Source organism: Scleropages formosus, chromosome 7 (assembly GCF_900964775.1).
Source record: "Scleropages formosus chromosome 7, fSclFor1.1, whole genome shotgun sequence".
In the NCBI taxonomy this organism is placed as follows: Eukaryota; Metazoa; Chordata; class Actinopteri; order Osteoglossiformes; family Osteoglossidae; genus Scleropages; species Scleropages formosus.
Window position 1 is genome coordinate 7,088,904 of NC_041812.1, and position 17,607 is coordinate 7,106,510.

Below are 17,607 nucleotides of genomic sequence, written 5' to 3' on the forward strand. Positions count from 1 at the left end.
TTGTATGTTGAAAAATCAGTGTGAAATTGCCTCTGCAGTCCAGCAATAAATCTTCAGTTATTCCCTGCGCTCAACACTGACCTGCACAAACCAGATGATCAAAACAATGATGTGAAAAGCTACTTGTGCTTCAGTAATGAAAGTCCCAACATGTGTCAAAGAGTGCCCTGCTGACTGGTGATATCCAAATGTACTCTGTATTACGCTATGTGTCCGTTGCTAATGCAGATAAAACATATTTCAATTTAACATGCTTGTTCTTAAAAAGATTGGAGCATTTTTTTATATAGAAATCTGAAATAGTAATACACCTATTGAAATGGTATGGTATTTCCTGTCAAGGTCCAATTCCATGAATTTCTTGCCAATGCATGCTATTTACTATATCGACTGCGTCTTCTTTCCGAAAGCAAGACGTGCACAGAAGAAACAAACAGCAGCAACGCAAAAAAATGTAAAAAACGGAAAGAACCCTATGTTAAAAATCCCAGAAGTCGAGCTTATCACGTCAGCACCAAAATATTCCATATCCACCCTTTGCTCTCACCTGCTGCCCATGGTAAAATACAGCCAGGAGAAACATCGCCATGAGGAGAAGAGAAGTCTCCTTAGTCCCTAAAAAGTTTTTGCTGAAAAAACAAGAGCATACAAGAATATTAACATAGCACAAGGAAACAAAGTAATCTAACATCAGTAAAATGGGAAATTTCTTGGCAGGTGCATAAACCATGCGTGTGCTGCATATGCATATGCTTAAACTGACAACTATATCCTGCTATAGGTGAGAAAAAAGAAGAAACAGCTGCAAAGTGGTACAGTATGTATGTCAGACCTACTTGATAAATTTGTAAATTTTACGCCCCAGATGTTTAAATAATTCCACCAAGAACTATTCTAAATTGTCAGTGCACACTTAAAACTCATATTGGAAGCCCTAGCATGGCGTCCAAACAATAAAAACCATTTTTCACATACACCACTGAATATGCACCACTGCTCTGCATAACAGCTACTTATTTATTTGCCATCTCAGTTGCTGTTGAAAGTGTAAATATGGAAGATCAAGTATCTGAAGGAAACGTGCACGGGGGGCAAAAGGTTTAAACTGGTGGCAGTTTTAACAAAATTTAATAGATGCAAAAACTAACATTTTGTGAAGCACTGTTCAGAGCGTGAAGATTTTTAGCTTTTAATGCATACCATTTGGACTACACAGAGCACCAGTACAAATTCTCTATGCACACATAATCTTAAAAAATTACATTTTTCCTGTACTGGAAAGCAAATATACTGCTGTTTAGATGACTGTTCTTCAGCCCATTCTTTCCACTGAACACAGAACAGCTTATCACCGTGGTAACAAATTCATCACTGTCGTGTGCCTCTGACGTAACACGCCTTTTTTTCCACGTTGCTGGGCTATGACCGTTGGCTCTGGGATACAGGGAAAACCTGCCAACGGTGATAACTCACTCTCCGTTGTGGTGGACAGTGTCGTAACGCACAAACAGAGAAGCGTAGAACGCCTCGGTGAGCAGCGAGTAGATGGCTATCATGACGAGCAGGACGGCCAGCTTCAGGATGGAGTTGAGACGCAGGAAAACAGCGCAGGTCACCATGGCTAGAACGCCGGTGAAGACAAAGTACTGAAAAAAAAAAAGCAAATTCACACAAGTTCTCTGGTTTGCAAGCAGAACATTGGGAACAGCGCTAAATCAATAGTAATTACAGGTGTAGATACTACAGAGCATTAAAACGGGTGTTTACCGCAGAAAAGTCGAGGGGTTTGGGCCACGGGGTTAATGACAAAACATGCAGTTAACAATCTGTAAATGGATATTTTTGCAGGGATGGCTGCAGGGAAAGCACCGAATTTCTACAGACATTTTACACGATAGGTACAAATAGCTGCATTTCGAAAACCTAATTTAAAGAGGACGATGGAAGAGATCAAGTTTTTCAACTGCTGTAGACATTCAGCCTTCGCCCAGTCGTATTAGGACAACAACATTATTGTAGCGACTAAAACAGAGTTGCAGCCATTATTCTCCTTTCAGATGTTCTCACTTTTGAGAGCACTTTCAAGCAATTTCACTGGGTCAATAGGCTGAATTATGGTCAAGTCATCTCTGTATACCTCAGGATAGAAGCAAATATCTGGTATTGAAGCCGATGCATTGAACGTCTGGTTCCTGAATGTAGTCGACTTGTCAAAGTCACACCACAGCTGGGCATCGCAGTAGAAGAAGGCAGTGAAAGAGAGGAGAGAAGTGCAATGATCAGGCTCTGACCATTTTGGAGAAACTCAGGGATGTATCCCCGAGCGATGGAGAACTCTGAATGTACACCATGTCCCCTTGCGGTAACTGAGACCTCTCTGTGGAAGCAGCGTCTGTTTCATGGAGGTTACCGGCAACGGCGTTCTGACTTCCACCTCCAGAGGCCACACTGGTTTACAGTGCAACAAGAGCATGTGAATAACTATAACAGGGCAATAAGCGAAGGAGCACTGGAGAGCAGCTTTATGGTCTCTGCAGAGTAGCTGTGAGAAGGGAACTTTCCTCCTTAATTTTGTGCTCCAGGGGACCAACTCGACTGAGCGATGCTGCCTTCTACGTAACTCCAGAGGCTGAGCTGTGCAGCTGGTGGTGATTACCAGTCATCTCAGATTATTTATTTTTGACTATGCTAATGATATTGCTTTGTTTAAAATATACTTTTTAATTACATTGCATTGTGCTTCTGGGGGGAAAAAACACAGCTTTTAATTACATCAGTTTAAAACTGCAGTATGGGAATATGATTATGAAGCAGTACCACATCTAAATTTTTCCTGTGTGGAAGAACTTCTTTTCCACCAAATTTATACCCTAAATTACAAATGTGATAAACAATTTCCAGCCATGATGACAGGCACTACCCAAACTTACGCAATGTGAGCATTTACTTGTCTTCGCAAGATTTTTGCCAAAATTCAGAACTTGACTACATTTTCCAGTCCTCCTGTAACCCTCCTGGCTCACTTACAATATTGATCATAGCGGCGAGGAAGTTGATGAGAATGGAGACAAAGATGATGACGTTGCGGGCCACATAGGTCTCGTTGATCCAGCAGCAGGCCTGCCGCAGCACCAGCGGCAGACACTTGTAGTCCTCCGCCGTGGTGACCAGGACCAGGGCTGAGTGCAGCATGATGAGCACAGAGAACTGGACAACCATGGTCACCATCCTGCGGACGCAAACGCACGGTCAGCTGTTGTGATGATGTCAGAGTGAAGCCCAGCTGTGAAGACATCTGGTTCATCTGGTAAGAGGACGGTGAGGATAATGCACCGGGAAGACTTAAAGTCAGACAACCTAATCTCCTCCCCCCTACTTCTCGTCCCCTGCAACATCTCGCTACTTGAAAAACTATTAGTGATTCAAGTTCAAACTGACCACTAGAACACTGTACAGAAAGAGTTCACAGATCTATCTATCTATCTATCTATCTATCTATCTATCTATCATTGTTGTTATTATTAGTAGTAGAATTAATAGCAGGCACATTTTCTTTCCAGATATTTTCTATATATTCACTGTGATTCTCATCAAACTTCATACAGACGCCCCTCGACTAATGATGGGGTTAGGTTCCGAGAAGCCCATCGTAAGTGGAAAAATCGTATGTCGAAAAATAATACAGTACCGCACGTACCGAACGTCGTAGACTAGCCTAGCTTACCTTAAATGTGCTCAGAATACTTACAATACTTACAATAGCCTACGGCTGGGCAAATTTAAGCAGGAGACACACATGGGCATTTAGTAGACATGATGGGATGCAAAAACACAAAATAAAAAAATGCTTTCAACACAGTAGCGGTCCTTTACCCTTGCGGTTGTTTACGCTCGTTCACGTGATTGCTACAGAGACTGCGAGCGTGGTTGAGTGGACGAGAGAATATCGTACCGCATATTGCAAGCACGGGAAAAGATCGAAATTCAAAATTTGAAATATGGATTCTACCGAATGTGTATCGCTATTCTACCATCGTAACTTTGAAAAATCGTTAAGTCGAACCATTGTAAGGAGAGGAGCATCTGTATAATCATTTAAAATACTGATAAAAAAATTGCTGTCTGTCACACTCACATACAACTACATTATGAAAATCTGCAGGACTAGCTGAAATCAAGAGGGTTTTAAAGTGCCACATTCAGCCTTGTGTCTATATATCCATGAAAATTACAGGCGTTGAATGTATGCACTTACTCGCTGGCAGTACTTCCTGAATTGTTCTAAATGGTTCAGTTCTAAATATGAAGTAAGAGTGTTGCAAAGTACACTTATGACTGGTCATACACAACGTCTACATTCAATATCGTTATACAGTCATGTATCGTTATCATACAGTTTCACAAGCTATTATTATAGACGATTCTGCTTCCAGAGATGTAACATGGGTAAAATGAGAAATTTCAGTGTAGAACACCAGGCTAATAACAGGCTCATCTGTAAAGGAACCACCGTGGCTCTTCCATTACCTGGCCGAGGGGAGCAGGCTCTGAATGGCGGTGATGAATATGAGAACGATGAACGCGCACACCAGGTTGGACTTGAAGACCTCGTCCCTCATCTGAGAGTACTGGGGGAGGGGGAGGGAAGGGAGAAGGGGGGGGAGAGAATTCAGAGAGACGAGGCCACGGCACACACAGAGGTGACGGCTAGCTGCCCGCATCCCACAATGCACAGCCACAGACATGCTACTCTTTACGGGCAAAGGTGCAGAGAGCGCGGCCCCTTCCAGGCGAGCGGAGATGGCATCACCCAGGGATCTGTCGTTTGGAGATGGATCTACATGGCACATTTGGATTACAGATCATGTTCGGAAATTCTGCCATATCCGCTCTCCTTTGTGGCCCTGCTCTCTGCCTCTTTTTGAAAAGGGTGCTGGGAAATTAGCAAGAGGATATGTTGGTCACAGCTACGCCAAAATAAGGAAGTTGAACACCGACTGGCTGGACGTAAACAGAACCAAAGCAAACCAAACCAAACCAAAACTGAACCAAAACCAAACTGAACCAAACCAAATGAAACAGAACCAAAACAAAGGGCAGTGGGGCAAGGTTTGAACCAACTTGGAGATGACTGGATGGACACTAAAGAGGATGGAGGAAAGGGGCAGTCTGAATAAAATCAAAGGTTAGGGTGCAAACAGACTCACTCTTTTGACTAAAAAAAGGAAAAACAAACTGCAAAAAAAAAATAAAAAATAAAAAGCTGAAAATGTCAACTTTTTCAACAATGCTGGTAGGAAAACAAGTCCACGGCATACATTTGGTCATGAGTAAACTGAAGTTAATTCTGCATTCTCTGTGCACCCAATTGGGCTTGGAATTTAGTTTCCTTTCATAATCAAAACAAATGCTGATGAAACTTGTAACACATTTCTTATCGATGTATCAGTAATTGCATACAGTCCACTCATATACACATAGCATTGATCAAATGCATTCCAGAATATAATCCTTGGTACGGAATATATTAAAAATGTGAATTCAGTGTGCTATTACTTGGAACGTCCTCTGCCTTTGACAGGTGCCATATTCAACTGTTACGATGTCAAACACCCAGAAGCACTAAGAGGGAAAACACACATACAGGGGTTAAGAAATGCATGTAGAAACAGTTAGCAGAAATCTGTTAACAGTTTCTGGTTAGTTCTGGGTGCTGAGGAATGAAAATCAAATTCAATTTTCAAGTTTGTATTTTTTTTAATGGTTGCTTATGTCTGGCCCCCACCTCTCTCCCCCCACCCAAGAAGCACAGCAACTACAATGTGAAGATTACAGATTGTTTATATATAGCATTACTTTATGCTTACTGTCTGCGTACGAAAATTTTTTTTTTTTTCTCTATTGCTGAATACGTTTTGTCACTTACTGTACCATTTTTGGTTGGCATGTTAGTGCTTGTCTCTTTTAACTTAATAAAAATGATTAATATAATGGTAGTCGTGCTGCATTTGCAGAGTGCTTCGCTGTGATTTTAGCTTGGAATAGCATTTGATCCATTTCAGGAATTTGCACATAGATTTCCTTTAGGTTACTCATGATAAAAGTATGGTAGACCAATCTTTTTTTCTTTTCAAACTTGTATTTCATAGATAAAGAATCTTTTTTTAATCTTATAGAGAAAGACCCAGCTACCTTTTCTTCCAGGCTGGAGTCTTTAAACATCAGTGAGAAAGGCTTGATATGCTCTCTTCTCAACTTATCGCCACTCCGTAAGTCGATGGCATTCTCTATTCGCTTGTTAATTTCCTCAGGACCAGACTGGACATGCAAAGCTTGCGCGAGATGGTTTGGAAGCAGATTTATTGAGTTTCTCGTAAGTGCGGCCAGAGTCTGGGGGAGAGCACATGCAGAGAGAGTGAACCCACTGGTCCCCCCCCGCCCGGGACAGACACAAGGCAAACGCTCTAGATAAAAGACTGACTCATAGACCCGCATGCACTATCCCATCCACTCACACAGGGCTCTTTGGGTCAGAGCTGGCAGAAAAAAAAAAAGTACTTACAGAGACACAATCATAACAGTGGCAATCAGTCAATCAATCGGTCATTAAATCATTAAAAAAAAAAAAACAACAAATGAAATAATCAAAGTAACAGTAATGAAAAAAAAACATAATGGGTTAATATTCTACAGTCATTGAGAAGAAAAGGCAAAATGTAACAAACGCAACAGGGGTTCCTGATGTCTTACAAACAATGTGCGTTAATAGTTATTAACTGAATATGTTGAATAATTAATTTAAATGTTAGGTTTAAATGTATTCATTTACACAGGTAATGGCTGTTCTAAATCTTTCTCAGTCGTAAAGGCTCATACTCAGAAGAAAAGCCTCTCATTTTTGCAGGCCCAGTTGCAGCAGAGCGATATTCATTCATTTTATTGAAGGGATTGTTATATCACTACACAGAACAGAACCAGAAAAATAAATAAATAAATAAATAAATAAATAAATGAATAAATCTGTCTGCAGGACAGTTTCCCAGACAGGGATTAAGCCTAGTCCTAGTCTAAAAATGTTATACTGGATTTACTGAAATTGGCTTTCTCAGGCAAACCCTTAAATAGTGATAGTTGCGAAAGTAAGATCAGAGCTACTCCGGAACTAAACGAATGGTGAAAATAAGCCTCCGAGGAGGTGAATTTAACTTCAGATCAATGCCGTTCGTCAGTGCAAACACAAGGATCATTTGGACTATTTCATTTACAACCGACCACCGCAGACGGACAATTCTGGATTTTCCCTTATCCATTCCACCTTTTTCAGACCAGTGCTTTGCAATGCACTTTCACTAATGAAGACAGACACAGGCGGTCCCCTCAAATCCTGCTGAATTTAGTCAAGAATGCCAGAGCCAAGAAGCACCTAATCCAAATCTAACCTGCATTTCACAAAGCCTTATTTTTAAACTGTGATTAACTATTCTAGATTAAGGCCCACTCCCGGATTAAATTATTCCCTTTTCCGAGCCAGTCGAATAAGTACCGCACATTACATTATGTACTGCACATACAGCCAAACATTATATGCTTTGCTGTTTGATTTCGAAAAAAAAGGAATTTTTCTGGGATCCAGCGGATATTGGCAACAACGGAATGAGAATAGCGACTTGTTTCCCTTCCGCACATGCTAGGCGGCTGACATACAAGGACAAAGAGCTGTCAAAGCGGCACCAGCAGACGAAAAGCGCTGACATTTCGGCTGATTGCTACGAGGGAAATCAGAGGCCAATTTAATCAAAATGGCAGAGCAGACTGTCTTGAACTCTGACAACATAATATAAGTAAAGTTTTTCTTTTAACTCCATGGTTTTCGCAGAGTAAAATATAAGCAGTTTGAACAAAGTGTTCATGAACATTAAGGTCAGACACTGTGCAGTCAGTTCTTTATTCATGGAGCCAATTTTCTTCATGTCAAATCTCTGATATTGCTCTATTATATAAATATATATATATATGTATATATATTCATATATATACTGTATATGTATTTTATATATAATAATGAAAAAGACATGGGGCAGGAAGGTATATTATTAGACAATTCAAAATCCTACGTAAATGCTATTAAAAATTTATCTTGATAAGTGTTTAGCAGTTTTGTTTTAAATTTGGCCTTCTGTATTTTACTATTTTAAATGTCTTTCAACAGGTAGGCATTTAGAAGGAAATTATTTGAGCCGTTATTATCACAGCTGACGTTTAATTGGAAAATAATTATGTCCTGTTGAGCATCCAATGGAACGGAAATGGTTTTGATTTTACTGCAGTTCCTTGCCTTCTCACCCTCGGGATGCTCTCTCCCTGCTTCTCATGTTTAATAGCTCTGGATTCTTCTAACACAGCATATTCCAGCAAAGCATATGTCAGTGGCGTGTTGTTTATGTTTAAAACTCTGGTGTGAAAGCGGCAGCAGAGATCTGAGCAGGTTCTCGCAACCATGTGCATTAGAGCTGATTATTGCTGTTAATTTTGTGGCGGTACTACATTTACATTAACATGTATTCATTTAGCAGACACTTTTCTCCAAAGCGACGTACATCTCATAGAAAATACAATTTGTCCATTACATTAGGAGAAAGAGACATAGCTGCAGACGTGGGATTCTTAAGTACAGTAACTGAGTAAGTTTCCTTCAACATCTGTACCAATTTACATCATGCAAGTAACTGCATAAAACTTTACCATAATATCACCAATTCCTAATCACCTTCCTAGTAGCTTTTTTTTTTGTTGAGATACATATAAACATTTACGTTACATTGCAGATGTATGTTACATTTATACCTTACGGGCATAAAGATTTATACATATACAGGTATGCGTCGCTTAACGTCTTTCCGCATGACGTCCGATCGCATGTACGTCTGACGTCCCATAAGGTTATAATAGAGTTAAGAAAAAACGATCAGCTAACAGGATGTAGCAGATGTAAGCAGCCGTAGCGCATCTTCCCGACACACGTGTATCCTATGTAAAAAAAGCGATTGTGCTGCCAGGTATACAACGGCACAGTACATACCTATACATAATACTCGATCGTGACATTAAACATCAATGTTACTGGTCAAGGCACAAGAACATCATAGTGGTGGGGGGGGGGTATGGTTCTGGGTCTGGTCTTGAATCCACGCCATTAACAATTTCTCCATATAAGATATCGGCACCTGTGGCACTTGTATAGTATACATAATGTTGGCACAACGTCCAAATCGTCTAACGTCCTACTGGACAGAACGTATCGCGGGCGTTAAGCGATGCATGACTGTCTTACTGTGTTAAAGCTGAAATTAAAAGAAATCTAAAGAAAAAAGTTGACCTGGGGTATGAGGTGAAACAATACTTGGAGTACATCATTCCACAGTCGGTTGTTTTACAGAAAAATCCAACACTTTCCTGATGTTTCTTTCTTCATGTGACCGTGATAACATCTCCCTCCTGTTTTCCACATGCATCTGTCACCAGATATCCACCTATTTTGCTTTACATCAGTAATGGGGATGATTGCCATAGCATTCAACAGCTCTCCTTCCTAACCTCCTGAAGAGAGACTGAGTTCAACCAAGTGAGTCTACATCTCCCGATTTTCCTTTCGTTTGACTCTTTTCATGAAAGATAATCCCAAAAAGATATCTTTCTATCACATCTTGGATATTTATCTAAGACAGCTATCAGTCACTATTGAGATTCATGGGGAGACTGGTAGTGTAACTATTGGTTAGTGCTGCTGCCTTAGGAGCCAATGGTTCCAGATTCAAATCCCACCTCCAGCTGTAGTGCCCTTGAGCAAGGTACTTATGCTAAATTGCTCCAGTAAAATCACTGAGCTGTATAAATGGGTAAATAATTGTATGTTGCCTTGGACAAAATTGTCACATGAATGTTTGCACGATCAGTGTTGCTTGTTTATTTCAGTAAATACGGAATCTCGTTTTAAATCTACGTAAATTCCATAATTTCATTTTTAAAGCCCAGGTATTTGCGGTAGGACTGAAAATGTTATCAGCATATTTAAAAAACTGCACTCGACGCAAAAGTTGATCTCATTTTGCATAATGAATTTCGAAGGCTACTTCCCTCTTCAATAAATGCAATTATTCTGTTTGTGAAAATGTCACAAGTCAGCTGCAGTCCTCTCATGGATGATGGAAAGATGAAGACGAGAACTGCAGACGTCCACTGAAGGAAGGGGATACAAACACTGTGGCTCTTGAGAGTAAAACCAGGCATTTCTGTATCACATCCTGCCAAAAAGTGCCATGAACATTGTGCTTTTAAGCTCTCATAGAGAAAAGGTTCAGCATCTTTCCATGTCATTCCATTTCACTCTTATCTTCCCCAGTCCTGCTCCACAGCTCAGCAACCCAAATGGCAGAGCACAATGCATGATATTTTGCATCCAGCTCTGCCTACCCAAGTCGAACGAGGGGGTGTAGCTTCTCTGGATCTCACAAACACGTTGACTTGTTAGGAAATTTGAGCTTCCCGTAGACGGAGATTCGGCCAGTCACCTCTTTAGACGATGCGCCCGGGGGGGCAGTCGCTTTCCCGAAATAAACAGCTCAGCCGGATGCAGGCAGGGATGTTTCTCCGCTCTCGCGTATTACGCACAACTGGGGAAAGGCCGCAAAAAATATGGAGCCGCACGAAATCGTCATCGGTCACAAAGCCGGACAACGTCTTCGTGAAACATCATTTCGGAGCGACGCCTTTTGACAAACAGCACATTGCGTGTACATTTTGTACAATTAATTTTGACACTGCTGTGGCAGATTGTAATGACACGGGTCACACGATAATGGAAATTCACGTTGATTTGTTATGCCATGCAAAACAGTGACTAAATATACAACAACTTCACTGCACACACACGTTGACCTTTTGCTCGCAGAATGACCACAATCGTAAATGTCGAGGAGGAGGTTTGTGCTGTTTATAATGACAATGATGATGTTGATAACATAAATGTGATTTTACCACGTCACCTCAGGAAAATGTGCCCGTAGGCAATTATTGACTCCATTTTCGTAAGGAGCAGAAAATAAATCATAGGGTCTTGTAAAAAAAAACAAACGGAGCAGTTAGTTTATCAGGTGATATTTCAACGTCATTGGGCAGCTCAGCTGTGTCAATTTTGTTTTGGAATCTGCTGCAAATATTTGTCTTGGCATCCGGATTGACGCACATCAGTGAAAACTAGGCAAGCACATACCTAAGTACGGTCTTGATTGTTGCGGACAATGGATCAATTAATTATAGGTCTTTTTTTTCAGTGAAATTACAGCTCTGCTGGGCTGGTTTTTGGTAGTAGGAGCCTGTCGCCTGTCGCCTGACACCTGTTCCGCACTTCACTGAATACTGGCTCTATACTGTGCCTAAGAATATTTTGTCCTTTTTCATTTTGTCTGACTAGACTTTTTTGCCTGTTGGGTTTTTTTGGTACATTTGGAACGTTTGGTATATAGGATGGCTGCTAACATAATGGTAAGAGCTACTGCCTTTGTACCCAAAGGGTGCAGGTTTGATTCCCACCTCTAGCTGTAGTACCCTTGAGCAAGGTACTTATTCTAAATTGCTCTGCTAACATTACCAGCTGTGTGAATGGTGGTAAGAGTGTAATAATGGAAACCTTAATATTGTAAGTTGCTTTGGAGAAAAGGATCAGCTAAACAAATAAACATGTATCTTATGGGGTTGTTCCTGCCTAATGATATCCAGGCTGACTGCTGAAATTTCTCACTTGATACCTGGCCCTCCCTTGCTGCGTCAGACACGACGGTGCGCCATTGCGTAAGCAGACACACTAATGCAATTCTTGAGAGGCTTATGGCATAAATGCCCGAATGACACACTTACCTAGATTTTACACTCTATCTCGGTGCTCCGAGGAAGGTGACATTATTGGCCTGCTCCAAATCACAGCAAATATAAAGTATGGTACAAAGTGCTCTGCATATACAGTACATTTTCTGTTAGCACTGGTATATATGTGGGCAATACTGACAACTTCGAAATGTGAGAATGCCTGGGGACTTACAAAATATAAGATCAAAAATAAATCCCTGGATCTTCCAATTTGGAATATGTTCAGTAAAGTCAAGGTTCTTAAAGGTTTTAACAAAGCAGCTAAATGCAGCTATGTCTAATGTGCAAAAAGTGTGTGTTGACCTTCAGCCAATCAGAGCTAATCAGCTCTTGGCTTTTCATAAACAAGCGCATAGAAAAGTCTTTTATAGAGGTGTACTAAGGATCATAATCTTGTAAACAGATCAGCGAAGGCAAAATGAGCCCGTAGCCCCACAGGCGTAGAGCACTCACTGTCCTGCAGGGCCCTCGTCGCACTGGTCTGTGCCATCATACGTCGAGGTTAAATGCGTCGCTGTGAAAGGGCTCTCCACTCACGAAAGAAAGCTGTTGCTATGTAAACAAATGGCATCTTTATTTTAGCGAGCGCATTATCTCGGCAGCAAACCTCCGGCGCTCGAGCCAGGCAGGATCTCGGGGACATCCGGAGAGGAGGCTTTGAAGTGAAAATCCTCCAAATAGGCAGGCAGCATAAAACACTTCTTTTCTTGTTAAAGCACAAGGCATGAAAGAGAAAGGGAAAGCGAGAAACACTCTGATGGCCGTGGAAAGGGACTGCGAGGGAAGGTGAGCCCACTGACACGTCAGCGCCGGACAATACAGCATACGGTATTTCCACCCTTCACGCTGCAGCCGCAAAGGTCTGCAGAGCAGTAACTATGCGTTGACGGAGCTTCTGTCTAGGAAGAAATGACCCACATCCACTCCTGTGATGAATATCATCACGTACAATGACGTCAACACTTTTTTTTGCCTTTAAGGGGAAAATTTCCTTCAAGAGGTTAACAAGGTGTCCACATAAAACCGAAATGGAACTCTCTGAAATTATAGAAATATTCTTTTGAATATTCAAAATACTCTAAACCAGTAATGTGATCCTATTTCTTCTTCTTCTTCTTCTTCTTCTTCTTCTTCTTCTTCTTCTTATTATTATTATTATTATTATTCTTTTAATTATTACTCCTTCATCCAAGGCAACCTACAGGGATAGGTGTTTACCAGCCAAAACAATGCTTCAAGTTTGCAAGATAACCAGCTGAGAAGAAAGTGTTGCAACCATCACAATCAGTCTGGCACAAAAAAAAATCTTTTAAAATTCAATACATAAGTCACATGACACAGCACATTAGTTAGTGAAAACTGAGGGAGATTTAAAGTCATCCTGGCACTGAGGGAATAATCTCTTATATATACTGGGGACAACCGATAGTGTAGTGGTTGGGACTTCTGTATTTGCGTTCCAAGGGTGTGGGTTCAGAATCCACCCCAGCTACAGTTGTCTTGAATTAGGTACTTCCCCTCAATTTTTCCCAAAAAAATTAGTCAGCTGTATAAATGGGTACTTGCCAGTAGTTTAACATTGTAAGTTGCTTTAGAGAAAGGTCTCTGCTGAATGAGTAAGGGTAATATTGTCCCTACAGCAACAAACTCCAAATCTAACAAAGAATCACATTTTTAAAATAATAATTAGGGAAAGCGAAATATGCGCTCACAAAAAATACAGGAGAAACTGCTGAAACCTCCAGAAAAAGTAACAAACTAACTGTAGATAAGAATCACGCATCTGCATCTATGTCTCTTTCTGCTGATGTAATGCACACATTGTATTTTCTATGATATGCACGTCGCTTTGGAGAAAAAGCATCTGCTAAATGAAAAAATATAAATGTAAATGTAAAAGACTGAAAGAAAGTGCTATAAATGCCAGTACTCAGAGCGTCAGTGATGGGTGTGCTCTTCGAATTCATGTGAACGCTAAAGCGACAATATAATACAATCGCGTTTCGACCGTGGGTGTTCCTCAGCACGTTGGTAGGACAAACGAATAAGTAAGAGAGAGAGTGAATAATTAGACAATAACTGAATAGAGCAATGAAGACGAGTGGACAGACTGCTGGTTGGAATGACCAGCGTTAGAAGGCAGAGCCCTGGTTTCTTCATAAAAATGTATGCTTCTGGTAATACTTAGAATGCACGTGAACTACAGAATGGAGCAATAGAGAGGGAAAACAGAGCAATAAAAAAATGAACCATCTATGACATAACACAAAATGCGTTAGTGTACATAAGAAACAAAAAGTAATTAAACGCACAATAGGAAGTAAATTAAATTCAGTGAAACATGTAACAAAACAATTTGACAATAAAGCAAGGTATAGAGAGTGAAGCAAAAAAGGATTATAAAATGTTATGTGTTTATTGTGGCTACCCTTTGATGAATAGGAGTACATAACCGCAGAAGGTAGGTCGTCAATCTGATGCCGTACACACTGAGTCCTTGAAAAATCTGAAAATGTGGAAATCTGGACAATAAAGGCAATCACACACCTCACCATCTGTTGTGCTCTCTATGCAGAGTGATTTTAGCTGAGCTCTGGGCATCCTGGTAAGGAGATCACCCCTCGGGCCAAAATTCTGCGGTGGATGCTTTAAACCGCTTATTGAAATTTGGCAGAACCGCTGGGGAAGTTCAAAGACTCTACGTTTTGGAAATTACGCTCCTGGCGTCCTCTCACAGGGAGAGCTCCTCGCAGCGACCGTCACGCCGTGTTCATCTGAGGCAGCCATGGCTACGCCAGCGGGCGCAGAGAGAAAAGTCACAATCACCGCTAAACTCTCGCCATTTGCGTCCGAGTTCATTACCCATCAAAGTCTCTTTATTGTGCTGAGAAGTTTCTCTTCCAGGAGGGAACAACAGGACTCCTGCGTATTTAATGTGTTGAATTTCAGCCAGTAATAGGTCTCCTGTGCTTTTTTTTTTTTTTTTATGAACAGGCAAAAAGCGATACCAGTCATATCAATTGGTCAGAGTGATCAACAGACTGGAGAACTTAAGTGCACGGCAAACTTTGATTTTAAAGTCATAATTTCTTAGGAACCGACTCAAAGAACTGTTTTACAGAAACCGTTTCCAGGAACTTATAATATTAGTACTCATTGTTAAGGGTAATTAGTGATCCTCTTTGACCACAGACTGTACTGGGACATGGTGTGTCATGGGTTCGGGGCAGCAGGTTTGGCTTAGGCCCTAAATCCAGACGCTCTGCCCAGCTGGACATGAATATTGGGTGCTCCTGTTAATGAAGCCAGAACATTTAGTTCTTACTCAGGGCCCAAGCAGATGGCGAACCCAGAGCACGGCAGAGGGGTGATGAATCGTTTGAAGGAGGGACATGAAGGTCCACCACATGGCCATGGATGGTTCACGTTGAGGGAAAGCCTACTTTTTGTTTCCACAAATTTGTACCTTACTCTCTAAGGTGAAACTATTGTCACCCAGATGGGAGATGCTGCCACAGAAGACTAATGAAATTGCGGTGCCTCTCAAACCCTAACATTGACATGATTTCAAGGTTCACTCCCTTTCTAACATACCAACTATAAAGTTACAGCCCACCATGTCATACTTAAAAGCAGTTTCATGAAGGATAATGTGAGATATATGGCACTTGAACATTCAAATGTTCTCTGGTACACTATCTAACTTGAAAGAACTTTTTTGGACCGAGTGCAATTAATTTTTACACTATTAGCAAGACATAACTATTGCTCATATAATTACAAAGTATGCAATATAAAATAAACTGTCAACTTCAATATTCTGTCAAAATAAATATATACTGTCAACTTAAATACAGTAAATTCAATGAACTGAAATCAGCCAACTGAAGTGAAGGGTTTAAAATAAGCAAAAGGAAAGGAGTAAAACTGGCAGTCGAGTGAATCTATCGAGGCGTTATTCACACACACTCACACATGCTCACAGGTGAGACAGGTGGGCTGGAGGGGTTGCGGCACTTACATTCTGCTTGCCCACGATGTTGTCGAAAGGCAGTTCGGGGCTCCAGGAGCCCTCCGTGAAGGTGGCGCTGCTGCTCCGCCGCCCGGTCACGCTGGCCGACTCCTTGGCGATGTCCTCGGGCAGCGAGAGCAGACTCTCCTCAGGCTGCTTGATCAGGTAGGTCTCTATGTTGTGCCGACGCAGGAAGTCATTGCGCTCTTTGCCGTGTCCCTCCTCCACCTCATAGTCGCCATTGAGGCAGTCCAAGGCTGCCTTGGAGATGTGGATCCTCCTGTGAGATGGAGAAGAAGGCTCAAGTTTTTGTCATTGCACAGAACTGCCATGTCATCCACTACTTTATTATTGGGGAAAATCTTCACTTTATCATTGGTCAGGACCACTAGGACCACGATGTAACACTTGACAGGGCAGTTATTTTGGAAACTGAAGCTCTATAGAGGAAGAGGACTTTCGATCCACTATTGGGCAAAACCTCCTCAACCTTCTCAGCAATGGACAGAACCAGCACTCAGTGAAACTATACGCTACCAATCTATTGGTGGACAGAACAAGACCCCACCAATATGCAGCACTGCTACTCTACCATAAGGCAGAAGCAGCACCTAACCAGTAGACCCAGTCAATAGACAGCATCACCACTATCTCTACCATCAGATGGAACCAGCTCACAACCACTACAGGTAGAACTGCTGAATCACTTCTGTATCACTGAAAAGTGATGCTTCATATCAGTCCGACGAAGTACTGGTGCTAACACAGGAATTTCTTTATCATGAAGTTAAAATCATACTGGCAAGTCCATCCAAACCGCCCGCCCCACATGGGGCACCGGAGCCTAACCCGGCACACAGGGCGCAGGGCCAGAGGGGGAGGGGACACACCCAGGACAGGATGCCAGTCCGTCGCAAGGCACCCTAAGCGGGACTCGAACTCCAGACCCACCGAAGAGCAGGAGCTGGACCAACCCACTGCACCACTGCATCACCGCACCCCTCCATACTAGCAAGCATTTTTCAGCAAAAGTTGGAGGCATGATTCGTTACTAATTCAACATTTTGGGGTGTATCTCCTATTCTTCAAAAAAAACTGGAAACGTCTTTCAACGGCTTTAAACATGCTGCCAAAGATTTCAGTTTCACTCCAAGAAAACAAGTTATACCAGCCTCTTCGGCTGACATTGAAACCAAAATATAATCTACAACATATCTCAGTGCTCAATAAACAAAATACTGCAACTAATTTATGCATGTGGATGTATGGAACAGATATTACACAGGTGTTTTGAACAGTTATCCTTAACAGTAACAGATTAAGTGGACCTCAAAACGTTCAGTTGCAAATGACAAGTTGAGAGGTACAATTTGATTTACTTAAAAGCAGAGGAGGGTCAAAAATGGCCATAATGAGATTCATTCACTTAAAAAATAGGACACCGTTTTACTTTAATTTAACTCAAGATCCACACAGAGGCAAATGACTTATGTTAGTGAAATGGATCATATCCATTGTCATTCTAAATTAATTGGGGTAAAAGTGTTTTTCGAAATCCTGCTTATGTCAGATGCTCCCCGTTGCATGGATTTCATCAAAGAGAAAGGCCGTCAGTGTTTTCATGGAATTGTTTAGCCATTCACTCATTTGTTATTATGCTTTTTTCCAGAGCA

The 17,607-nt window shown here is 41.4% G+C and overlaps 1 protein-coding gene across 2 annotated transcripts in view; it reads right to left on the reverse strand.

Annotated features, from left to right (window-relative positions):
• Positions 1–17,607, reverse strand: part of adcy8 (adenylate cyclase 8 (brain)) — a 56,029-nt gene that overhangs the window by 11,117 nt on the left and 27,305 nt on the right. Inside the window, exons 7-13 of one of the 2 annotated variants that reach the window (XM_018757908.2) lie at positions 15,944–16,214; positions 6,193–6,390; positions 4,528–4,628; positions 3,028–3,229; positions 2,138–2,227; positions 1,474–1,646; positions 548–629 (exon numbers count right to left, since the gene is read on the reverse strand). In XM_018757908.2, the coding sequence (XP_018613424.1) occupies positions 548–629; positions 1,474–1,646; positions 2,138–2,227; positions 3,028–3,229; positions 4,528–4,628; positions 6,193–6,390; positions 15,944–16,214 (1,117 nt within the window). The remainder of the gene's footprint in view (positions 1–547; positions 630–1,473; positions 1,647–2,137; positions 2,228–3,027; positions 3,230–4,527; positions 4,629–6,192; positions 6,391–15,943; positions 16,215–17,607) is intronic. The other variant, XM_018757909.2, reaches the window with a different exon arrangement.